The sequence below is a fragment of the Anomalospiza imberbis genome, chromosome 7 (genome assembly GCF_031753505.1).
Source record: "Anomalospiza imberbis isolate Cuckoo-Finch-1a 21T00152 chromosome 7, ASM3175350v1, whole genome shotgun sequence".
NCBI lineage: Eukaryota > Metazoa > Chordata > Aves > Passeriformes > Viduidae > Anomalospiza > Anomalospiza imberbis.
In genome coordinates, this window is record NC_089687.1 from 19,263,720 (window position 1) to 19,289,535 (window position 25,816).

The following is a 25,816-nucleotide window of genomic DNA, read 5'->3' on the forward strand; positions in this document are numbered from 1 at the left end:
AGCAGGATTTCTTGTGAAGTAGGTATATTAAAGCCTCAAACAGGAGAGTCCTCTGTAAAACTGTGCCAAAGGGAAGTGTCCTCTGGCTGTAGCTGCTTAAATTTTTGAGGTAACTTTGCTCTTTTTCCACAGGGATATTGCTTTGTATTTGGGACAAGGGCAGGGTGCTGGGACAGTCTTCCTTTAAGTGAGGAGCAGGCTAGGTGTGGGTGTAAGGAAGTAGTTTGAAACTATTTGTGTTTCAGAGGTCTCCAATTAAAACACATCAGAATACAAATTTCTCAGCTTGTATTAGTGTTTCCAAACAAAGCAGTTATTGAAAAATGAATACACTTCATCCAGATATTATTATTCCTAACACGGTATTTAAATGGTGAGCAATCACCCAGTAACTGCTTTTGTTCTGGTACGATGTCAGTCTGTGGTTTATATGCTGTTAGCTTTTCAAGCTAAACTGTGGACCTTATGCTAGGGTTAATTTTTGCCAGCTCATGACTGCAAACTTTTCACAGCTTGGTTTACACTAGGATTTGAAAAGGTGTTAATAAATAGTGCATGTTAAACTGAAGCTTTCTCCAGCAGAGTGTCAGTAGGGTAAGCATAGCCACAGGGTACATAAGAATAACAGCTGCCAAGTGAACTGAAGGATTTTTCATGATGGGGTATCCCTTTCTCCCCATTCCCAGCCTGGCAAGATGGATATGATCTTACTGCCAGCAAATGCCACTGCCCGAAACTCTTGCATACCAGAAAGCTGACTATTTGCAACACTCAGTTTCCACACAGCATGTGCACAAGGAGGCCAGATTTCCAAACAGCAGTGTTTGTCTTACAGGTGAGGCTACATCACTCAGACTTCCAGGGAGTTACACAATATTCATACCAGCCTCCTACCTTCCTGCCAGAGCGTGGTCTCCAGACTCCCTAGGATTGATGGCTTGGCTCTTTTTTAATCATGCCCTCAATTTTGCATAATGCTTTCCTGGACATCTAGCCCTTGGGTTAACTTTAAGGTATGGTAGATGTTGCACATTCTTCAGTAAATTGTCTGCTATTGTGGAGTCAGGAGGAATGCCCCAGGAGAAGACTGTGTCTTTGCTGTGTGAATGTATGCAAAGCAATTGGAGTAAAATGACTTCTCCCCTGGGGAAATCTGTCACAGAAAAGAACTTCAATGTGTAATGACACTGACAAGGGTCCACCAAAGTGAATGACTGTGGGACAGTCCCGCTGTGCCTTCCAAAGCCCCGGGCATGTGGGCAGCATGTGGGCTGCAGCTGTTGCTCATCCCTGTGGCATGTTTCTCTCCTGGCATGTTCACACAGGTGGCATTGCTGTGTGCAGTTTTCTTTGGAAGTGTGTGACTCTACTTGTTTATGTTTAATTAGTGTCTTCCTCATTCATTATCAGTTGCAAAAGGGAGTGGACCCCTGCACCTTGCCCTGCTGGCCCATTAGCACGGGAGGCAGGAAGCCAGCACCTGTGAGAGCCCAGGGTTAGGTGGCAGGACAGGGCAGCATGGGCTGTGCTGCACCAAAGCCAGGTGCTCCACCAAGGCCACCCCTGTGGTGGGGCACCAGGCACCCATGTAGCAGTGACAGGTAGAAATCAATCAAGAAGTCAATCATTTCTGTCCCCCCAGCTGCCTGATGAGCCACAGCCTGCTCTCCCCCAGGTTATGCCATCAGAAGACAAAGAATTCAAAAGGTCCATTAAACAGATTTTTCTCTGAGTAAATCCCAGCCTAGAAGCCTGAAGCATAATGGAGTGGCAAGTCAATTATTTTTCTTCCAACTGCTAATCTGCCTTAGCTTCTGGCTGTCTTTTTGCTGATTCTCAGAAAGTCTGATTTTTAGGTGTTTTTTGATGGAATTTGAAGTGATTTAAAATGAATGATTAAATATAGCATGACTTTCAGAACTAAGTTATTAATATATTACTAATTTTCTAAGCAGTTAATACTTTTTAAAGACTCTTAAAATTTACTAGCACACTTCATATATTATAGTTTATGCAGAAATGCCAATTAACCCACACAATGTGCAGTCAAGATAGATGAGGATTAAGTCCCTACAGCCATTGTAATAGAAGAGATGCAATGACCTGAAAATTGTGTCCTTAGTTCCTTTGCCTGTAATTAATATAAATTCACCAGTGAAGTGCCTTTCCTCTTTTTATTAATCCCTTCTCTCCAGTCCTGGATCTGTGTTACTCAAGCAGTTAGGACAGATGGCATATGTTTTCTTCAGATTCTTCAGATCTGATTTCAGACTTGCAAGGGCTGTGCAGCCAGGCTTGATAATCTGCGGGCTTGTGAACAGGATGCAACCATCCTAGATATGTGCAATACATTTCCAGTTATGCAGAAAATGCCAAGGCATGTAACCAACCAGCTCTCCAACTCCTATTTTTTGTGCACTCGTTTTCCTTGCACATCTCTGAATATGCATTACTTTACTCAGTGCCAGCCCTTCCACATTAAATTTTGTTTGTTGCTGTCTGCTAGCCCACAGGTAAAAGAATCAGTGCAGGACTATTGAGGATGTTCTCTTGGGCCTGGAGCAGAAGCTGAGAATGAAGGATTCATGACCTTGTCTGCAATCACAGAGGCATGTATCAGGATAGGATGACCAAAATATTTTAATAGGGAGCAGAAGCTTGTTTCCAGAGGCACATGATGAAAGTAAAATCCTACTGTTCTGACTCCAGTTGCTGTGGATTGCACACATTTTCACATATACTTTGTTTCTGGTTTGTATTTCAGAGCTACACAGCTGTCACTGGAACCAGGGAAATGTGTAGAGCTGTAGATGCATGTGGCTAGCTGACTAGGAGAGTATTTGAAACTGCCCAAATCCTGATGTGGCTATCAGCCACACAACTCAAGGATATCTGAAAAAAAGGGTAACTAACAGAGGCTCTGAGAAACCAGCTGTAGCTGTGGTGAATGCTGTGAGGTAGTTCAGATTTCAGGTTGGCAAAGAAGTTCATTATGGTATTCCTTTTGCCCTTGTGAAATAAGTTAAGATTTAGCCTCAAAAAAAAAAAAAAAAAAAAAAAAAAAAAAAAAGAGAAATGCAGTCCCTTGTTTGTCGTTGAAGATAAAACATGCTGTATACTGTTTCTGCTATTTTACAAATGTAAAAATTAAAGTTAAGGGAGGTAGCAGGACTACACTGAGACAATAGAATTTCAGAAGTAATAGGATGCTTATGCTGCTTAGAGTTGCAGGAAGACTAAGCTGTGTTTTGGTTTAGAAAGCTTGTCCCATCAGCTGAGTTATTTATAACATTACGCTCCCTTAAGCACGTCCTTACATAGAGCTCCTTTTTTTAAGAAGAAGGGGGTCTTAAAATTGATAAAATACTTCTTTAAGACGCTCTGAAATCAAGGAGAACTAGAAACCTGCAGCAAAATGAAATGATGGAGAAGGCACGAGTCAATGTGCTGGGAAACAAGCCAAGAGTCATGGTGACAAAAGGAGCTCTTAGTCACCATCTCACAATCCTATAGTAGGTCTATGGAAGTAAATGCATCTAGTGACTTAATAGGCAAAATTGATAGGATTAGATCAGTGCTGAGAAGCAGCTGTAGAGTCATATGTACAAGATGGAATTACATTAAAAGTAGAAGGTCACAGGATTTAAGGATTTGTAATATTAAGCTTAGAAAAATGGGGGACTCAGAAGTCAAAGCTGCTAGTTGGTCTTTGGCACAGTATCAATTACTGCACCAGGGGAAGAATAGTGGCATTTAATTGGCAGAGCTTTGTAGTTTGAGCCATGTACAGAGATGCATTTGTCCTGCTTGTAAAACCACCAAAGTATCTTCAAGATATGCATACTTTTTTAAGTCTAGCCTGGGAAGGCAAAGATTGTTAAGAATCTTTGCAGCAGACAAGATGAGAAGAAACTTGCTATTATTTACTGAAAAATAGCATAGAACTCATGGTCATTTCTGTAATGACAGATCTGCTTTCCTTTTACTGTACTTCTATACAGATAACACAGACATACTGTCAGCTGTCACACAGTATTATGACATGGCCAACCCAAAGAGGGGCGCTCAGTGTTTGCTCTACTAGCAAATCTCATTCATGGGTCATGCTTCCATAAGTATTTTTGTAGTGCTTTTAGCTACTAGATAAGGAAATAGCATGTGAAGCATCCCTTAAGGTAAGTGCTATGATGTGGATAAGCCACTGATCTCTACTCCTGCCAGGCAGACAGGAGCTGTACCACCCTTAAATAATTTATTGTCAGGTGCAGTTCCCTTCATGTCTTCTTCACCTGATCTTTGAGTCAATCTGAGTTACCATCAGAGCTCAGCCTTCTGCTATTGCTGCTTCCTGCTCCTCTGAAGTCAGCGGCAACAAAATTCTGTTGCTGGGAATGTTTCTCATGTACCTTTCAGTCACTCTTTTTCTTTGTTACCTCAGCTTTTTGCAGAATTAACAGCAAATGCTGAGGTAGACCAAGAATGAAAGATGAGATTTTAGAAAACACAAATCCATTTATCTCCTTGGCAATATGCGTTCCTTATGGCTGGTACCTTTTTCCATCCTAAATTTGAAAATCTAGTAATATTGTTTCACATCCTGTCAGTATTAGATGCATCCTTACTCGTATTTGCCTTGCAGACTTATGGGATGACAAAACATGCTGAGAATGTTTTGGTAAACATGACAACTATCTTCAATATTTCTGGGTGAGTGATTTTAAAAGCATATTTTAGTACTCTCTTAATTTCTATTTAAAACAGCCTCTACCTCTATACGCTTTGCTGGTTTCTTCTGGTTCCTAGAATAATCTAGTAATCAAATCCGCATGAAGTAAAACACAACATCATAATTCTGTGAGTGCACTAATAAACACAGTAAATGTCTCAAATAATACTGCAGTAAAAAGATACATATTTTCATGGCTTAAATTTACTGAACATTGTGTTTGAATAATAAGTGAGTGGGAAAATGACCACATATACAGGAAAGAACAGAAGAGAGGCAGGCAAGTGAGAAAGAACATATGGCTTAGAAGCTAATAAAAAGTCTGCAGAAAGAAAGCATTAAGAAATTGTTGATGCAGAAAGTCAAGGAAATAAATAGCAATTACAGATTTAAATACTTAATTAATGTTATACTGTTACAAAAGAACACCTGCAAGGCACTGGCGGCTGGTTTTTTACAGTTACTGATTGGTGGAGTAAAAATAAAAGGAGAAAATTGTCACTGCCAAGTGTGGTTAAAAGGAGTTGACAAATTGACATTAATTCCTCCTTCACATGGTGACTATCCACACAGTTATTAGCTCAGCCCATCCTTGCAGATGCTTGTGCTTTGTTTAGTGCTCAGTGTTATGATCCCTTAATTCCCCCTCAGTTTGTTCTATATCATATAATAGGTTTGTGAAACATAATTCAACACAATAAACTAAATTTACCAAAGGAAAAGCAGGAAAGGTTTTCCTATTTTACTATATTTCCTTTAATTTTAGAAGTCATTAAAACTTTAATATATAGATCCTAACAAAATACTTGTATTTATGAAGTTGGATTTTTCTACATCTTATAATACTACAGAGCCTGAGTCAATATAATATATTGTATAAATCTTACAATATGTGTGTTGAGGGTTTAATCCCAAGACCCTTTACTTTCAGACTGACTTACGGAATATTATTGTAGTGAAGTAAAGACATCAAACATGCTGTTATGGGAAATCCTGCATACATACTGGAACAAGCAGAGGATTGTAGCAGTTATATTGTGACTGTTCCTGCTGACTGACTTCAGACAGGTTGTAAACATTCATGTAGCAGGAAGGCACAGCATATGACCCAAAATAACATGCCAGAGAGTTTTTATTTTGCTTTTCAGTGAATACTCAAGGTAGAAACTACACAGGATTTTCATTAAAATGGTAGAACTGTGTCCATCCTGTCCCCATCATGCAATAGCCTGCCCTCCAAGATGTCCTCTACAGAACTTGAAAAACAGAACACAGCATTAGTGTGTTTTAAGGAAGTGGCATTTACTTCAGGCAAATACAGGCAAATTGGGAGTGGTATATTTTTTAATTCAGTGCAGCTCTGTATGTCTGACTCTGCTTAACCACAGGTCATATGAAGAGTTTTTGTGTTTGAAATTATATATCTACAGGACACTGCCTGTCTTGGTCTATCATTTCCTGAAAAAGTTTGCTATGGTGCAGGCACATCTTATTCCATAAGTGAGGCAGCAGCTCTGTTCCCCATTTGTAAGGGCCACAGCATATCACAAGCAGCACAAACTGAGCTCTGAAAAATAAGACTGAAGAACTTGAACTGGTTGTGGCAAGACTGGAGAGCACTGACCTCATTGAAGAGATGTGGCTTCAGCTGTAATAACAGCTGAGTGTTTCTCTTCCCGAGGGCAGAACAAAAGTTGTACTTGGTGATCAAATCCACTGGAAGGTGCAACAGGATAAAGAAAGGTAGAATTTACCTTACTTAAACTATATCCCTGTAACTCCCTTTCCTACTCTCCCTGCCAACACTATAGCACCAAGTCAGCTACATCTTCATCCTCTGCTGATATCCTAAGTGCACAGTTAGAAATGAGTGCATTGTGGTTTGCATTATTTCATTTGTTTCTGTGATGGGTTCTTATTTCTAGAAGCAGCATTTTCTTCCTGAGGTTTAATTACTTAGGGTTTTAGTAAATGAAAGTCTCTTATTGATAAACAATAGCAAATAATAGCAGTGATGAGAAGGCTAGTTAAAAGATTATGATTAAAATTAAATTATACCATTTTTTCCCTATGGAATATCCTTTCCAAGAAAAAGTCATTGTATTGACTGAAACTCTGGGTAATTTTTCTTTTTTTTAAGGAAATTCTGCCAATGTTAATTGATATTATTCAGCTACCTTCATTTGCTTGGTTCAGAGTACTCCTATTTAATTTAGCTGTCTTGATATGGAGCTCACCCACCAGGGAAACTCCCAAACTTTTGCAGCTGTATTTATTGTGATCTTTTATGAAGTGGGTTAGCTAACAAAAAGTAGTTTTCAATGTACAGTTTATGTTTGCAAAGTACCCAAATTCCAGCCAGGCCCCCTTCATTGTGCAGAAGGAAGGGCTTCCTCAGCACTGCAACAAATGCCAAAGTGTAAGGAGGCCACATTAGCATGAGCAGTGTTTTGCAGCAGTGCTGATCAGCATGTAGTGTGATACCTGAATTTGGTTAGTCTGGAATGAACTCCACCCACCTCAACAATATCTACCTTTAACTGGGAAATGAATGAAATAGTACAACTGTGCTGCATGTGGCAAAAGGGTGCCCTCCACCAAAATTCTACTTCCAGAAAGTTATTCATTAGTGTACCTGATCCGTTCAGGTCAGTTTTGTAGAAATTCATTAGATGGTACATCTAATCAGTTAAAATAGCCTTCTCCTATTTTTTTGTTTCCAATTTATATGAGGTTTAAATGTACACTAGTTAGAGCAAAATAACAACAACCTGATGACAGAGAGAAAATAATAAGCTCAGCCCCTGCCTTTTCTATGAGTTTGGTAATATTCCTTAGAACTCAGAGACAAAACTGCCACTGACTTCAGAAATGGATTGCAAGGCCTTTGGCAGCAATGTCAGAAGCCTTCAGCAAGGCTTTCAACACTGTGTCTCACAATATTCTCAAAGGCAAACTCAGGAAATGTGGACTGGATGAGTGGATGAGTGGACAGTGAGGTGGATAGAAAACTGACTAAATGGCACATCCCAAAGGGTTATAATCAGTGGTGTGGGGTCTAGTTGGAGGCTTCTCACTAGTGGTGGTCCCCAAAGGCTCAATAGTGTTCAACTTATTTGTCAGTGATTTGGATGAAGGGGCAGATACCTACTCAGCAAGTTCACTGATGACACAAAGCTGGGAGGAGCAGCTGATAGAGGTATCAGCTGCACAGCCCTTCAGGACCTTGACTGGTTGGAGAGATGGGCAGAAAAGAACTGAAATGCAAAAAAGGCAAATGCAGGCTCTCTTAATCCTGCATCTGTGAGAGAATAACCCCATACACAGGTACCAACTGGGGACCTGGGGATTCTGGTGGACAACATACTGTCCATAAGCCAGCAGGATGTCCTTGTGGCCAAGAAGGCAAAGGTATCCTGGACTACATTGGGAAATACACAGAAACTGATGCACAGGAAGTTCCACCTGAATATAAGGAAGAACTTTTTACTGTGTGGGTAACCACACACTGGAACAGATTGCCAAGAAAGGTTGTGGAGTCTCCTTCACTGGAGATATTCAAGAAACCTCTGGATGCAATCTTGTGCTCTAGGATGAACCTGCTTGAGCAGGGAGGTTAGACCACATGACCTGCTGTGGTCCCTTCCAACTTGACCCATTCTGTGATTGTACACAAATTGTATAAAACCACAAAACCGTTAATACTTAGGGCTTTTTTTCTTAACACTACATGATTTTAAGAACTTTGGCTTCTAGGTCAAAAGAGACAAAGACATTAGAGCTTTGGAATCTTTTCTAAAAAAAGTCACCTCAGCTCTACATACATATATTGTGCTAAAAAATAAGCTTCTAATAACCACTTTTAGGCCTGTTTGATAAAATATTGATATAGTTAAATATGCAGATTATAAACGTAGAGCTGCATGTCTTTCCAAGTACTTCTTGTTGGGTTCACTAGGCTGAATGAGAAAATTTGCAGCCTTCCATAACATTCTATGTGATGCAGTCACTTTAGAATCAGCCTCATTTTATAGAGCAGGAGGAGCCTCGATCACACCAGGATTTTCCCCTATACCTGAGAAAAGTAAGCAACTGAGTCCAAATTTTCAGCATCTCTTTCTTTCTCTTGGTGTAAAATGCAATGGGGGAAATCCCACCAAAAAATCACCCAGCAATGAAGTCAACTCTACCTTTTCAAGAAGGTAGTATTGAAGAAATATTACTTCAGAAAATATAATCTTTCCTACAAATAAGAAAAGTTTCAGTAACAAGGATCCAGGAAAAATCATTCCTCTTGGTTGATCTTCTCTGGGTCTTTTTTATAAATTAATGTTCCAAGCATATAAAAAGCCAGCATTGCACATACAGTTTTGATAAATTTATTCTTAATGAAGTTGCCATATAACAATCTTAGTGATTCCTTTGGATCCCTATGAAATGTAAAATACTTGAAAAAAACCTCTCCAGGTTTGTCTTGTCCTTCCAGTAAATATCCCCCAAACATCATTATGGTGCTATTCTAGAGCCCTTGGAAACAGTACTGCTGAGATGTGCAGCATCAGTAAGAGTATTCCAGCTTATTTGCTGTGAATTTCTGTAGTCTAGTATCACACTGGCAATCCAAGACTTCTGGCAGTGAGGATCTTTTGTACTCATTTGGTTCCTCAGTATTCAGATTATAGATGAAGCACTGAGGTAGTAGCAGCTGCATGGATTTTTTAAACACATCCAACATTAATTATACTGATTGCATTAAATTCTGGACAATTTCTCTCCCTTACAGCAAACAAAACAGCAGTAAGGGCAGCTCTGATGCTCTGTATATCACATGTGTCATGGTCAGTGGGTACAGGGGGGATGGTTGAGGTTATTCCCTCCTCTACTAGCGCATCTCAGGAGAAATTCATTTGGATTCCTCTAGATCTTTACTTCCATATGAGGTGGTTACTGGGCTAATGCACAAAGCAATGTACTCATTTTTACTCATATTTATATTACATTATCCATACAGGCTTCCTATTTCTGTACACAGCAAGACCATGGGAGGGTGAAAAACCCCCTCATCTTGTCTCCTGGATGCTGGAACTGACATTTATAAATATTTACACTTTTTATCAAAAACACAATAGCTAAACAGCTAAGCCACTATTTATACCCAGAAAAGGCACTGTGGATGAAAATAAATTGAAGGAGAGATAAATCCCTGAACAGATTTTGCTTCTGTGTCCATGCTGCTGTTAGCCTGGACTGACCAGTTGATTTGAAGGGTGGATGGCAGCTTTGGGTATCAAGAGGGAGACAAAGGCTCTGAAGAATACAAATGGGCTGCAGCCACTAATTGGAGGAGTGTTTTCCATAAGAAGAGATAAAATGATGACACTGGTCAAAGACTAAATACAACATTTCAATCAAGGTCTAAATATAATGTTTTGTGTAATAATATAGTACCTATACACATAACCTGGCAAAGTTTATTGGTGCTTTTTGTTTCCATAGGAGGAAGAAAAACAACCCCTTTTTCATAGCTGGGATGAAGGTAGTCTAATTTTTCTGTTGATTAATTATTCCCCATAAACTTGTAAAAGAGAGTACACATGCTGGGAAAACTTGTTGTTCTCTGGTTTTGCCTCTCCATAAGTCCAGAGAAAACAGAAATAGAGTATTATATTTCCAACTCAGAAAAATGCTTAAAGCCATGCCTAACTAATCTACTGTGTCAGTGCCCATAATAGATGTGGCCTGTATCAGAGGGAGGAGATAAGATAGTCAGCTTCCATTTTTGGAGTCAGGACTGTATTTACAGGACACAGTAATTTGTCATGTTCACTACAGAGCATAAACAGTGGTAGTTACCCCAGCAGGGAGTGTGGTCCATTGAGTTATCACTTCAGCTTTCTGGCATCTCTCCACTTAACTGATTTAAGTGCAATAATGTGTGACCTATAATCATGAGAATTTTGACACAGTAAAGCTAAGGGAATCTTTAATTACTATCTAGAGCTTTAAAAATAAACTTGTGTCAAACAATTACTGTGTGTCTGATTTTACCCAGTCTTTTGATTTATATTTTACTTCCAAGTCACATAAAAAATGAAATAATGTTATTCTTGCAATGTCATTATGAAATAAAAAATGGATGCTTTGGTTTAAAAATGTCAGAATATATACATGATAATTTGTGGAAATTAAAATGTTAATTTAATAATTTCAGCATTAACTTAGCAATATTTTTAGTCAACCCAAATGTATATTTTGGGTGAAAATAAAATTCTGTACAGGTGTGACAAAAGTATAATGAAATTCATAAGGAAGATATTTAAAACTGTGATAAGAAAATAAAAATTTATTGCTGGCCTGTTAACTGTACCCTAGCTCCTAGGAAAATAGTAATTTACATCTAGATGGAGTCTTAAAACCAAATACTAAATAGCATTGTCTTCATTGAGATATGAACACAAAGTATTACCAAGTAACTGCCAGATGACATTGTGACAGTGATGTTAAATGAGCTTTGAAGAAAAATCTGAGATGACCAGGCGAATGCTCTTCTAAGCAGAGTGTAATTACCTTGGAAGCTGTCTGAAAATTACTAGAGAATAAGAAAATTTAGTTCTGACAGTAATTTCTGGAGTTTTTGGGACTGTGGTTTAATAAGACAGCAAATGACTCCCAGGCTGACAGGACTGGAACACAGCTTGGAGCCACGAGATGGGAGGTACTGATCTCGCAGAAGTTCACACAGACAATGTGAATTCCCTGTAGATGATATGACAGGTCAGCATTGTAGTAGCTGACTTTTTATGCTAGATTAGAGCTCTCATTGCATGGAGAGTCAGGTATTGTCTGTCCCCTCACAGCTGACACATAGCTGGCAGAGACTCCAGATTGCAAGTTCATTGTCAAGTCGAGCACACCAGTGTGGTTGGTCAGAGCCCAGATTTCACTGAGCACTGGAGACAAGGCCTGGCTACTGAAAGTCTGCAGTCCTGCAGAGCCTGTGTGGATGCTGGGGAAACGAGATGCATACATTGAAAAAATTTTGGTGTCATGCAGGTTTGCAAAGTCCCTTTACTAAGTAAATTCTAATGTGACTCTATAGCCCAAACCTGGCCACATGAATAGGCATGAAGCAGATGTTTCTGAAGGGCCAGTTGAAGTGCGACACAGTGTATCTAGTTGAAGATAAAACCGGCACTTTTTCCAGCTGCCTGTCTTTGCTCAGAGTTGTGCAAACCTCATTACAAGGTTTTTTTCATGATAATTTATTTTAAATTGGTATGGAAGACTCTGACTACTCTTACTGTAGTTTGAGTGGGCCTAGTTCAGTGTAGAATACATTCGGGTAGTTAAGCAACATTGCAATCAAGTGAACTATGATGGTATCATAATTAGGACATACATTTTCAAACACTTTCTTTAGAAATCTAGAGCAGGAAGCCAAATCGAAGTGAACAATGAAGACAAATGAAGCATGGAGAGATACTGTATCAGGCAATCCCTGCTTCCTACTCTCCTTCTGAACAGTCCTCACAGGGCAGTTCTGCTTCAGCGCTTGACTTTAATTGGAGCCCAGCACAAAGCAAAAACCATCCCAAGGCTTGTAAACCTTTCTTTCAGCTCGGGCTACTTGTCCATGTATCTTTCCATGGCAGCCAAACTGCCAATTACCATGGCATGTCTTTCCAAGTGACAAAACTAGCTTGTCTGCCAAGATAAAACATTTGGAAGGCTGCGAAGTGATGTAACCTGGGGATACCTCTGTATTGCTGTATCTTAAGTGCTATTACACAGAGCTCTGCTAGTGATTTGAATACAGGGCATGTTGTGGTAATTTAGTAAAGCCAGACTGGTCTCTTCAGACTAATACAACCCCAAACAGGAGTCAGGAGTGATGTGACTGGACTAGCATAGGTTTTGTAATGAAGATTGCTGCTCTGTTAGTGTGATTCTTAGGTTAAATTATTAGAAAAACTGGCAAAACTAGTAGTACAAGAAGCTAGAAGGGAGCACAAAGCTGCCAGGAAAAGCAGGTAAAAGACATGTTAGAAGAATGGCAGCTCATTGCCATGACTTGCACTGCCATTTCCCCTGTGCCTATGGCCCTTCATCTTCCCCAGGAGGGCACAGAGCAGTCACACAACACCCAGGCAGTCCTTGGCCCTTCTGCTTGGCACATCATTAGCAGTCTAATGATATTGACCTATCCATTGGAAATGGGACTGGCACCAATGCTTTTATAAGTATCAACCATAGCCATCTCTCTTCTGCTTAGGAACAATGCAATTCAGGTTTGGATAATAAGAAGTCTCAGTGGATTGTGTTATTGGCACCTGTACTACCCAGTTCATTAAATGGACTGGTCCAGAGTCTTATCATCATTGCCTATGTGCAAGCCCGATGCTACTCCAGAAATACAGTAGACTAAATGATATTTTTTAAAAAAATGGCTGATTGCTTTCAAATCTTCAGCAATCCTTTAAAATCAAGAGATTTTTCTGCAGCTTCTCCTCTTTTAGTGGACAAACTCCTCCAGGTGGCCAGCAATATGGCTCAAGGTCTTGAACTAGCAATGTGTAGGCTGTCAGTTTTCCCTTTTCCTTTTTGGAACGGTAACATAAGTTCAGTAACTTTTGGGGAATCCATGTATCTTTTTTCGTTTAGGTATTACTAACTCTTGTTAGTAATTACAAAGTGCCCAGGCTGGGCTTTTGAGGAACCAGTCTTAGTTTCAGCCCTTTACATTATTTTAGGACACCAAGTTTTAGCACTATCTTGGAGTAAGTTCCTTCAAGATATGAGACCACAGTTTTTTAAGTTCTACTGGGCTCCATTGTGTGGGGGGCAGGAAAGAAAAACACCATGGTAATATCTCCCTTCAAAGCATAATATTCAGGCATTCTTATTCCATAGTCATATCATGGCTACAGCTACAGTTTGAATTCAATTAAAAGCTTTTAATTGGTCATCCTTCCAAACATTTCCAAACTGTCATTCATTTTCAGATACGCCTAGAGATCTATTGTCCTAACATAATTTTAGTCTGACACATAAGTCAATTATACTAATTGTTCAGCAGGAATTAGCCTCTTATGCATCATAAGATTATTACTGTTGCTAGGTTCATTTTACAAAGATCTTTCCTTTATCTGTACATAAACAAAGCTAAGCAGCAGCACTTGTGAGTCTCAGTACTGACTGGGGAATAACTACTTTATTGGAATGAGAACAGACATACATATTGAATTTACTTCTAAACTGATTGGAATATTGAAATAGGCTGCAAAGAGATAGGTCCCCTTCAGCTATGGGACAATGACGCCAACTTTCTGATTTGTCACCATTTAAAAATACCTTTGCCTTAAACACAATTCTTAATGAAGTAAATGTTTATCTGTGTGTCGACAGATATTAAAACAATATCCAAAGAACTTTTAATCAAAGTTGATGCTTCTGAGGTCGTTCTGAGAATGTGTCCTCATACCTCCATTTAAAACTCACTTATGCATGTCCATTCAGAAAATGGAGTGATCTGGAAAATTTGAGAGGCATATGTGTATGTGCAAGAGCCAGCTCAGGTGTATGCGAGAATGTGCTGAAAGATAAGCTCCCAGGGGAAATTCTAGGGGAGTTCTAGGTCAGCTAGAAGAGACGTGAAATCTGACTGTGAGAACAAGGCAGAGAAGTTGAAAGGAAGAAGGATAGGCAATTTTTTGGTACTGGATTAAAGGACTCGATGATTTGGGCAAATAAATGTTTTCTTATGCTCAGAAAATCTTAATTTTATGTGAGGAAAACTTCACTGGGATGTGGAACTCATGGTATGCTTTCCCTCTGAACTGAAATTCCAGCAAAGCCCTGGATTTTGACAGGTCATGTCTCAGGAAGAATCCTGAGACAAAGTGAAGGAAGAGCTGGGGCCAAGCAGATCTGGCAGCAGTGCTAGAACTCGCACTTTTTTCCAGACAATTTGAAGGAGAGACTGTACTCTCTCCCCCAGAAGCAGCCACAAGAACGGAATTGAAATAATAATACAGCCACTTAGGAAATTGTCTCATCAATAAAACAGAAACATTCACTGGCAGGTTTACCTGCGTGGCTCGTCAGCCATCCTACCAAAGCATTTCCTGAAACTTCCCTGAAATGTCCTAGATGGAAATTATCTCCATATACAGAAGTTGTTTGCTTCCTTTAAACTGACGTGGCATTTTCCACAGCATTATGTTTGACTTATGATTTTATTCAACACAGAAATGTCAGCACAGACACGAGGAGCTGTGCAATTAATTTTTAAGGAAGGGCAAATAGAGCAAGTTAGCATAAAACATAAAAGCAGCATGATAAAACTCAGAAGTATGTGCATAGGTCTGTGTCTCAGTATTCAATAGCCTGATGGAAAGTATGATGGTACAGTGAAGAAAACAGAAGGCATCTAAAATAAACTGAGGCAGGGCAGAAAACCTTTGATGTTACAGGAGCTACTATTTCAAGTAATTTTGTGTGTGCCGGGACCACCACACATACAGTCCTGTGGCTATAGCTATACTAAAGCCTGCTGTAAAGTTTAGTCAAATCAATTGTAGTTTTCCTCTTACAGCATTTCTCTAGTAAGACATGGCAATGGGATAAGGAATCAGAGGTAAAAATCTACGTAAAACGAAAAAGGTTTTTTTTTAGCCAGGAACGCAAAGCCACAGTCCTAACCTCAATCTTGTTGCTGATGAGTCGTGTGCTTTTCCATGCCGCATTTACACGTGTTTGCTGTACCCACGTGCAGAGTAAAGTCACTGCATGTTTGAGAGTCCTTCCACCCGGGACAGTCCCGTTCCCGGTTAAACACCTCAGCCGAGAGGGCCGGGAACAGCGCTCCGGGCAGCAGTCACTCTCGGGGACCGGACTGCTGAAGCCGACCCCGGCCCACGTGGCTGTGCAGAATTCATAGAGGGCTTTTCACTGCTGCCACCTGCCTATTCCTACCGGGACACAGCCTTTCCAGGCTCGCCGGGACCCCGGCTGGGCGGCGAAAGGGCGAGTGGGTGACAGCCGCCCAGGGCGGCGGCTGCGCCCAGTGGGTACAGCGCTGCTGTCGGCAGCCTCGGCCGCGGTGAGTGCCCCTGGGACAGGGTCTCTCTTGTTCGGGCCGCGTCACTTCGGTTTCGGTGCGGTCTTTCGGCACGGGAAAGGGGCGGAGGAAGGCGGCTCCGGACCGCCCGGCGGGGCCCCGAGCAGCGGCGGGCGCGGGCGGGAGCCAATGGGTGCCGGCGCGGCCGTGTGACAGGCGGGGCGGCCGCTGCCCCCGCCGGGCGGGGAACCTGCACGGCGGCGCTTGACAGCATCATCGCGGCTCCGGGGCTGACACACGCCTCCATCCTCTCTCCCGGCAGCCGCTCACACGCGCCTCGCCGCGGGCGGAGCGGAGCGAGGGGCGCCGCGGCAGACAAAGCAAAGATGGCAGGGATCCTCGCCTGGTTCTGGAACGAGCGGTTCTGGCTGCCACACAACGTCACCTGGGCGGACCTGCAGAGCACGGAGGAAGCCGCCTTCCCGCAGGCGGAGGACCTCTACCTCGCCTTCCCCCTGGCCTTCTGCATCTTCATGATCCGGCTGCTCTTCGAAAGGTAACGCCGAGCCCCTCGCGCCGCCCGGGCTTGGCTGGGCTGGGCGGGCCCAAGGGCAGCCGAGGAGCTTTGTCAGCCCCGCGTCTTCCCTCGCCGCTGCTTTCACTGCCGGCCTTACCGGGCCCCTGCGTTATCCCTGCCCCCTCGGTCGGTCACGTAGCGGGCCCGATGCAGGAAGGTGGAGGGGTTCGAGAGGCAGCCGGCGCGCCGTTCCCGCTGCCTGCAGCGCGGCCCGGCGCGGGCGCTAGGAGGCGAGGTCTGCCCGGGAATGGGCGCAGCCCTCCCGCCACCTGCGCCGGCCGCGCCGGGCGGGGGAGAAGGGCCCTCGGGCACCTGTGCGGATTGGGGCGCCTGCCCGCGACCCACGGGCTGCGGCGGGGTCCTGTCCGCCCCGCTCACGGAAGCTCCGCAAGAAGAGCAGTGGCGACCGGCCGCGGCGGGAGGTGGTCCCGGCAGGAGAGTTTGCCCGCGCCCCCGCCGCAGGGCCGCTCTCCACAGCGAAGCCCGCGCAGCGCGGCCGGGAGCGGCGGCGGGAGCTGCGGGCCGGCGGCTGTTCAGCTGCTCAGCGTGGGGCCTCGGGTGGGAAGGGGCAGTTCTTGGTGAGGGCAGCCCGGGGCAGCGGGGCTGAGCAGAGCTGTGCGTGGCCAGTGCAGATGGTATCGGTGAGCGGTCCGTGCCGAGTGTCGGAACACTCCTGCGGCTGTCAGAATGTGGAAGCTCAGTGATGAAACGCGCCAGACGCTGTTCATCTCTGAACCAAACTCACCGTTCTTCGAGGCTGCTGAACACATAAACCACGTTTCACAAATACATGAATACGCATATATGCATACTTAAACATGAGGCGTCAGACTAGCGACCGGTCAGCAGGGACTGTGTTTTCCGTGAGTGTTGCCGTGCGGCTGCGAGCAGGGGCCGCCTGTGACGGGCGGCAGCTGGAGCCAAGTGGGTGCTCTCTTGCGCACGCTGCTGACAAAGGTGGTGCTCCCTCAACAGCAGAGAACAAAAGAACGATTCCTTATGCCAACACCTACGTGTTTTCAGTGTTGTTTTCTTAGGCATGCTGTTGGGGTAGTCAAGAAAGATAAAGGAAGACTGGTAGTTACTACATGCCAGAGAAGGGCTGTAAAGATACTTAAAAAATGATAAAACAGCTTATCCGTCGGGTACCACTTCAAATTTCCTAAGCATTCCCTCTCCTTGGTTAGAACTTGCCTGTATTCCAAGCTTGGTTGAGAGCACCATATTTGTTTTGAAAAATAAGCTGTCACGGGCTGTTGTTATCTTCTGTGTTGCTTTACAGATTTCGTGAACAGCAAAAATTGTCATCTGGCTGAAAATCTGAGGTTGTGAAAAGTTAATTAAAGCAATTGAGTCAAATACTGCAATATAGTTAACAACGGGTAATGAGTACAATTATAAGTATTTAGATGATGTCAAATAATTAATTTTTCTTTTTGCAATCCGTATGATTTGTACTTTTGAGTGTTGAAATTGAGTGCATGATATTGCATCTCTTGTCATCTGAACTGCAATAAGCATCACCACAGGACTGTGTTTTGATGGAGGAACAGCTAGTCAGAGAGATAGTTTCAGCCTCAACTTTAACTCACATTTCTGCTAATCCTGATGTGGCTTTTGTTAGCATTGTAGAAGCTGCTCTGATTATGTAGTAGTTTATATCCACTTACTCTTGGTAATTTTCTTCATTCATTTAAAGTAATGTTTAATTTTGCAATGAGTTATATTTTTAGATGTTAGTTATACATATAGATGATAATACCATGTATTTTTAAAATTCTCTTGTATTCATTAGACGGATTTTGAAATTTATATCTAGAAATGTGTTCTGCTAACCTGATTGTAGGTGAGAGACCTCCAAGGCTGTTTTATTAACAATTACTTAGGTATGTATTTTTTCCTTTTAAAATTAAAATCCATTTCAAAACTCTGCTGTATGAGTAGGATCAACTGTTTTGTGTGGGATTAATCCACATGGCATGGTACAACAGTGATTTTTCGTGTAGAGCATTTTATTAAAGCAGGCTGAGCAAAAGCAACTGGACCTGTTTCCACTGATGAAAGTAGGGGGATTGTATATGACTTTGAATGGGGGAATGATCAAGGTTAATTATTGCTTATTGTTAATTGGTTTTTTCAGATTTCTGTGTTTTGGTTGTTGGGAGCTACAGAAATCCTTCATGCATATCATCAATTAAAGGTCTGCAATTATACACAATTTAGAAGGGGGAAGAAAGGAATATCTTTAAAACTGATATATTTTTTCTTTCTTCTCTGTATAAAAACATTTTTTTTATACTCAAGTTGTGGATGACTGATGTATGTGCTGCATCCTGCAGCATGCTCTTACAGATGTTTAGCAGTTGCAATGGTAGCAGCTAAAGAAGAAATAAAAATTGGTTCTGTAACACATTTTAAAAACTTGCAGATTTAATTTTTAGATCTGTGACTGTACTGCAGTATTTGTAACATCAGTGTAGTCTCAATTTTGTTTTGTGAGATACCTTAACTCTGATACAGGTGCTCTTGTAATTCTGTACACTGGTAGGTAGGCAGACACAAGGTGTTAAGAATCTGTTTATGTGTTTTATATCCATTATTTTCAGACTGCTTCATAGCAGCTGACTGATAGGCTGCTATAGTAGTATGGTTTATTCCTCTGCTTCATAGGAAGGGTTACTAACTTCATGAATCCTCACAATAGTAAGAAATAGGTTTTGGGGAGTTGAACTTTACATGTCTTCGCTTACAAACCTCTTGACATGTTCAGGGGATGCAACTTGCCATGCTGAAAGTTGATATTATGTTTACATTCTATATATATGTGTTTGTGTGTGCATATTTGCAGGTGGAATTGAAATGATAGAACTTGGAAATTTTGTTCTCTACATATACATGTATTATTTACAGAGTTAATCCTATGAGGATTGTTGTTCTTGTTGTTTGTTACTGGTTTGGTGAATCAGCTAACCATGCCAAGAAAATAATCTAGACACTTCTTAATTTTTTTTTCTCCTTTCATATGGGTTGCTTTTTTAATTGATTTCCTTGTCCTGCTATCCCTGACCAGCCCTCTTGAATGAAAGGAAAAAATGGTATGTTCAGTCACCTCAGCAACTGGATCTGATGGTGATGAGTGCTCCTGAAATAAGCTTTGTTCTGAGGTACAATCTCATAGCCGTGAGATTTAGTGGATGTATCTGCTAAGGTTATCATAGTTATGGATGAGATGTTAAAATACTTTAACAGCCTTTTTTCCCTTCCTTCTCATTCATCTTTCTTTGAACACATAGTACATTTTAGAAAATTGTAATAACTAAGCACAAAGATAGTGTTACCTAGTAATTTGGAAGATTTTGGAAGTTTAGCAATGCAGTGAGTAATGTGGGAACGTATTTCCCCCTAGTATGTATCCATTTTGTGTGTGTCTTACTATGTTTTTTTAAAGGCATGTAACAATTAAGGATACCCCCTGTACTATACAATGCCTTCACGTAATGTAAGTGCTCAATAGTAAGTCTCTGTCTCCCTGGATCCTTTCCAGTTTTGGTGTGGCAAAGACAGCTTAAAGCTGAATTGAAACTGGTCTTACTAATAGCAGGGTGTTGTAGTTTTGATTGGCCTAAAAATGATAAATAAACACATGTTCTGGGTAAATACAATTTTTCTTCTTTTATTTATGGGACAACGTGGCTCTTCTCCCTCTGTGCTAGACCTCACTGCTCAGAAGCAGCATCCTTTCCTAAACTCCTAAGCATGTCCTCTGCAAAGATTGTGTGCTTTTACAAAAACTGAGTTCACTCAGCAATCAGTGTGCTTGCTGGACACAAAGCAAGAGAGTAATACTTCTGTTTTAGAGACTTCTCTCAAGGCAGAAATTGACTGAATCCTCCAAAAGGATTCCTGACAAAACAGATTTCTGATGTGGTCTAGCAATCTTCTGAGTCAAGTACTCTGATATTACTGCTTTCTTTACACTTGGCTCATCTACTGAAGTTACTCATACTTCATCTTTGCACTGTAGTTGCACTGTATTTTATTTCCCTCATCTTGTAAGCAGCAGTTTGGGCTCAGATCTAATGAAATCACTCAATGAACCAGCAAACTGCTTATACTGTAATTGTAATCTGGCCTTGATGGGGAGCAGTTCTCAAAGGTGATGCTAATATTCTGCAGTTGATGGAATGGCTCATAAGGTCAGCTTGATTATACATAGCAGCAGCCCTCCAGCTGCACTGACTTGAGCTGAACCAGCCACATCATTCACTATTACTCCGATCAAGATGCTGTCAACACTGAGCATATGGAAATTCATGGCTTTTATATGAAACTGCTTTTGTAATGATAATTCAGTCTCAAAGGTAACCTCAGCTGATTTTCATTTAGCATGACACAGACACCTAGTGGATCTGGCTGACATGATACAATGACTGTATGGTTATGTATATATATTTTTGCTAACTATAAAAATTCATTCGGATGACAATACATACAGTCTTACGAGTGTTTCTGGTGTGTAGTGTATACATACAAATTTGATTTTTGTACTCCCTAGGACATCTAGTATCAGTGGTTTTTTACAACAAAAAAGAGGCTAGACAGGATACAAATTTTGGAAGCGAGTGTACAAACTTCCTGTACTTCCAGCAGCCCAAAACCTCATTGAAGAAGTTGGGTTGGGCACTGATGGTTATTTCAGTCAAAACCTTTTTCTAGGCTGTAATATTTGTAGATTTTTTGCTTACTTTCTTGTGTTAGGCAAAATCTGATCATTCAGGTGTAATTCATTTGTATGTAAGTGGATGCATATGTTCTAACAAGAACTTTATCAGTTCTTTCGTTACCTTTTTTTATAATTTATTTTTTTCATAAGCTGACATGTTGGGATTTTTCTTTTTGCTTGATTGCTATTTACTAAATGCTTAATTCTGTCAAAATTAAATAGGATATTGAAATTTCTAACTTGTATGAAAAGACAGACCCTGGAAAGAAAATTACTAAAAAACTATTTATTTTCAACTTTAAATCAATTTCATTTTAATAAGTAACAATGGAGCCTTAGCAGTAAATAGCTTTAAAATGCATTTATATCTTGCTGATTGTACTATTCATTTCTCTGTGTTTCTTTAAGTTACTAATTTTCTGTCATTTATCTTTTTCTTTATATAACCAGTTTTTGTTTCCTAGGGTTGCAGGGTTGAGCTTCAGCCACTAACACTTGCAGACTAACACTTCCCAACAAAATGATTGTTTTACCTGGAGAGCTGTTGTCTGTTTTGGCTGGTTTCTTACCAGCTCAGACAAGTGCAGTGTATTCTCATGCACGCTGGTCCTGCCAGTGCTGGCTGGTACACATCTCTGTTGTGTAATGTAGTTGTGTGCTCACACATAGGCTTAGAGTGGAAGGTGCAGTGGATAAAATGCACACTATTTGAATGTCCTTCACATAGGGCCATTTACAGATGTGCATTAGTGTCGGTCTTAAAATTAGGAGTTAAATGGGAAATGGGTGCCGAGCTCCAGAAGCGAATTACATTAGAAGTCATTCCTAAAATATCCATGTGAGAGAAGTGTGACAGCTAAACCACAGCTCTGCCAATGGAAAGGTTTCGGTGACAGGTCACTAGTGGGTGCTGGGAGCCTATTACCAAGGCAGAGTAGTGGGGTTTTGACTGAGTGCAGGTTCTAGTTACTGGTAGCAAGTCCAATTTGGTTCCTGCCTGGATTCCTGCAACCATGCAATTGGATCCAAATTACCTGTGTCTCTTTCTGCTGTTCCTACTTCTGCCTCTGTCACTGATTAACAGGCAAGGATTTGTTTTTTGGAAAAATAAGAGCTTCTGGTATGCTGCCTATTTCTACGCATCTGCAGACCAGTGTCTTAGTAGTTCATACAAAATATTTAGTAAATTAACATTTGGGATATTCTGTTCCCTTAAATCTATCTCTGTTCCTGTCAACAGGGTTGATGCCTGAGCTGAACAGTGTTTATTTGACTATATTTTGTAGGGGGGAGGTTTGTTCTTTTTTCTCAAGTTGTTATATATCCCATGCCTGCAGTAGGTTGACAGTTTATTAGCATGTGGTGTTTCTGTGCCTGTCTTGAGATGGTCTTGGAGTTTTGAGAAGAAAGTTAAAATTACAGCATAAAACTACATAGCTTTTGTAAGTGATGTAACCTTATATAATGTCCAGTCATATGCTTAAGACTGTAGTTGATGCCTTATGGACAATCAGATGCATATGATGTGTATCTACAGTTCCTTGGAGGTGTTGATCTAACGCCTGGATTGCTTTGTGTCTCCCCCCAGAGTGACTTCCTTCACTCACTGGGCACGTACAGATTTTGGGGGACAGCCAAGGGAAAGGAAGGGTCTCTGCTCATGACATGTGTGGGTCTCTGCTGATTTGGAACAGGAAGAATCACTAATGTCTTGTTTTAAGGTGTGCAAAATTTATGACAGTCAGATGGGCTGAGAACTTCTGTCCTCTGGGAGGAAATGTTTTTAGCACACAGTCCTTACAGAAGACTAACTCTACACCCTATGGCATCCATCAGTTTCTGGCAATGCCTTTCTGGTTATTCTGAAGTAGTCAAACTGCAGCCAGGGTGTGAGAATTGGAGTATTTAGCCCAGTCAGTTGAAATCTTAGAGATGGTTTTCAGATGGACCTGTAACACTAAGTTGTGACTTTTGCACATGAAACAGAGAGCAAACTGTATTTTTTCCCTATGTAGTTAATACCTCTCTTAATAGCCAATTCTGCTGTTGTTAAGCTTTAATGTCTCTGAGCAATTGTAAAGCCTCATATAACTATTACTGATGTAGCACAATCAAATTTTAACTCTAAAGGTAATTGTACAATTACTAAGAAAATTTAAGAATTATAAAGGAGTGTAACATCCAGTTAACCATGTCATGTATGTTGCCTATTAATCCAAGTTATGTTTTGCACAGGGAGGAATGAAGTGCTAAGGGTCTCCGGACTACCTTGTATTAATGAAGTATCTTTCAGGTTCACTCACCTAAAACTCATTTTAATATTAAAAATGATGCACATTGAAGTTTGGTCTGAAGTGATGAAAAGCCTTCTTTGTGCTCACAGGTCACACTAGGATAGTTAAAGCAAAATACCTAAATCACTTGCATTTTTTCTCAGTGCAAGTGCAGTAGAAGCTTCCTTTTGATAATATCTTCACTGTATTGGTTTCTCCTGTATGGATGAGGGCAATAGCCTATAGTACTATATTAAATAAATCTAACTGACATTGTGAACACTGTGCACAAACAGAGGTTAGAGCTTGGAATGTTCATTGGCATAAAATCTTACGTTCTTGAGGCTATTTGAGTTTTTGTGCTTGCAGTAGTGTTTATCAATTTGCAAAAGCTAGTAGCTCTATTTTATCAGCAATGAAATAACATAACATGTGGTATCATCAAATCTACTCACTGCCCATTTGCCATCCTCTGAGATAAACTTAGTATTTTTTAGTTCTACAAGCAGAAAGAGAAAAAGGCTCAATAGAGATGATGCTGAAACCCTCACTTCAGCATTGGAATCTCTTCACTCCCTTTTCACCTCTGTTGCTGACTGAATTCAGTTCTATATGACATTGAGAAAAGTTCAGATACCTGATTTTTCATTGGGCCTGCTGTTTACCATGTCTGTGGGACTTCTGTGTTTTCACTGGGAAGATAGTGAAAGCAAAGACTACTCTCAATTTATACTTTCCTATGGTGTTTGACATAACTTTAAACTATGAAAACTGCTTTTGTACCAATACTGTCTACCTTGAAACGGCACAAACAAGCTAAACTGCCTAGACTAATGAGAGATGCTTTCGTGGAGTGGCAGGGAATTGCTTATTTGAAAATAAGGCTGTGCTCTATAGCTCAAAGTAAAGAAAGAGCTTATTCAGAAGCAGTCCCTGATCACAGAAGTAATGTGAAAGGAAGATCAGAGTGGTGTGTTGTAATATCCCTTGTGCTTGCTCTTCCTCATGTCTGTTGTGACTGTGTGATGTACGTATTGCTGAGACGCAGTTGCCTCCATAGTTAGAGAGAGACTGCTGGTGTGCTGTTTTTAAGGGGACTGCTCAAACAAGGTATGTTCTTTAAGGTGCACAGAAATTAGCCTTGATATGGCAACTGCTGAAACATTGTAAGTGGGCAGCATAAATGTGGAATGTTAGTCTAAACCAGTGGGCATTACAGTGTGACAAAGCAGACAAAATTAAATCTGCATAAAATGAAAGTGAGCTCAGGAATTTTTGGGGTGGTGGGTGAACTCGGGTAGCACTTCTCAACCAGGAAGAGACCTGTGCAGGTGGGGAGCTGGAAGGCTCCAGTCTCTCATCAGTTGCCCATCAGGGCTGCAGCTCTTCTGAGCTCTGCTATAGCAGATGAGACCAGTGCTTTGTCAAGACCAGAATCCCCCTTACAACTGGTAAGACCAGTTGTTTCTGTTGAAAACAAAGTTCTAGGAAATGAGTGGGTCATGAATATGTCTTGTTTACAAGCTTTTCTGCATTTGTCCATTACCTTTTGTCAAACCTCCTGCTTCAATACTTGTGGTTGTCCAAAGCATTCTGCTGGATGAGATGATCAGGTCCAGTTGAGAATAATTGATTCCTGTTATGGGGCATTATGTTGGAAAGAAACTGTTGAGAAAAAGAAGTGCAGGTGGTTAGACCACAAGCAGAAACGTGTTGTGTATATGTTGAAGCAATAATTGAGTGGTTGATTCTTATCTGTCAAGATTTTCCACACAGTAGTATGAGAGGAGGGTGAGAACTGATATGATAAGAAAGTAGCCTGAAAATATGAACAGTTCCAGTGCCAAACATTTCCCAGTATTACAACACTTGTACTAAATTAGCAGTGATTGCATTGTTATGATGATGACAAATTGAACCGTAGATGGAGTCCTGGGAGTGCTAGTGGACACAGATTCTTCTTAGTGGTGTACAGTGAAAGGACTAGAGGCAACAAGCAATTGATATGTAGGAAATTCTGTTTAAACAAACTTTTTCTTGGGATGGTGGTTAAACACTGTGACAGGTTACTCACAGAGGCTGTGGAGTCTCCAGTTGTGGATGTACTTGGAAAACATGGGCATAGTCCTATACTGATTGACCATCCAGCAGACTTGGTGATCTTCAGAGGTCTCTTCCAACCTAGGTGATTGTGTGAAATCATAAACCTCACGGAATGGCATTAGTGCAGGCCTCCAGGGTGCTCCTGAGACCTATGTCTGGATGAAGTTTGTAAACTGTGTCGGAAAACTGAATAGGAGAGGATTAAGTTGAGGTTCACTGGAAGCCTGTTGAAGAAAGTTAGGGCAGAGCATGTAACATTTGATTGAATGGACATCTGGATTTTCCATTTTCTGTAGGATTGATTTTATGGTAGTCTGGTGTGTGAGCAGATGGGATGTAAATTGAGAAATAGATA

General features: G+C 41.1%; 1 protein-coding gene across 5 annotated transcripts in view; it reads left to right on the forward strand.

Moving 5' to 3' along the window:
* The first annotated feature begins 16,044 nt into the window (after positions 1–16,044).
* CERS6 (ceramide synthase 6) overlaps positions 16,045–25,816 on the forward strand; it is a 101,875-nt gene continuing 92,103 nt past the window's right edge. For 2 of the 5 annotated variants that reach the window (XM_068195781.1, XM_068195782.1), the window contains exon 1: positions 16,045–16,341. In XM_068195781.1, coding sequence (XP_068051882.1) covers positions 16,172–16,341 — 170 coding nt within the window. In that variant the 5' untranslated portion in view covers positions 16,045–16,171. Of the gene's footprint in view, positions 16,342–16,417; positions 16,921–20,577; positions 20,724–25,816 lie in introns of those variants that run through there. The other 3 variants (XM_068195780.1, XM_068195779.1, XM_068195783.1) reach the window with 3 other exon arrangements.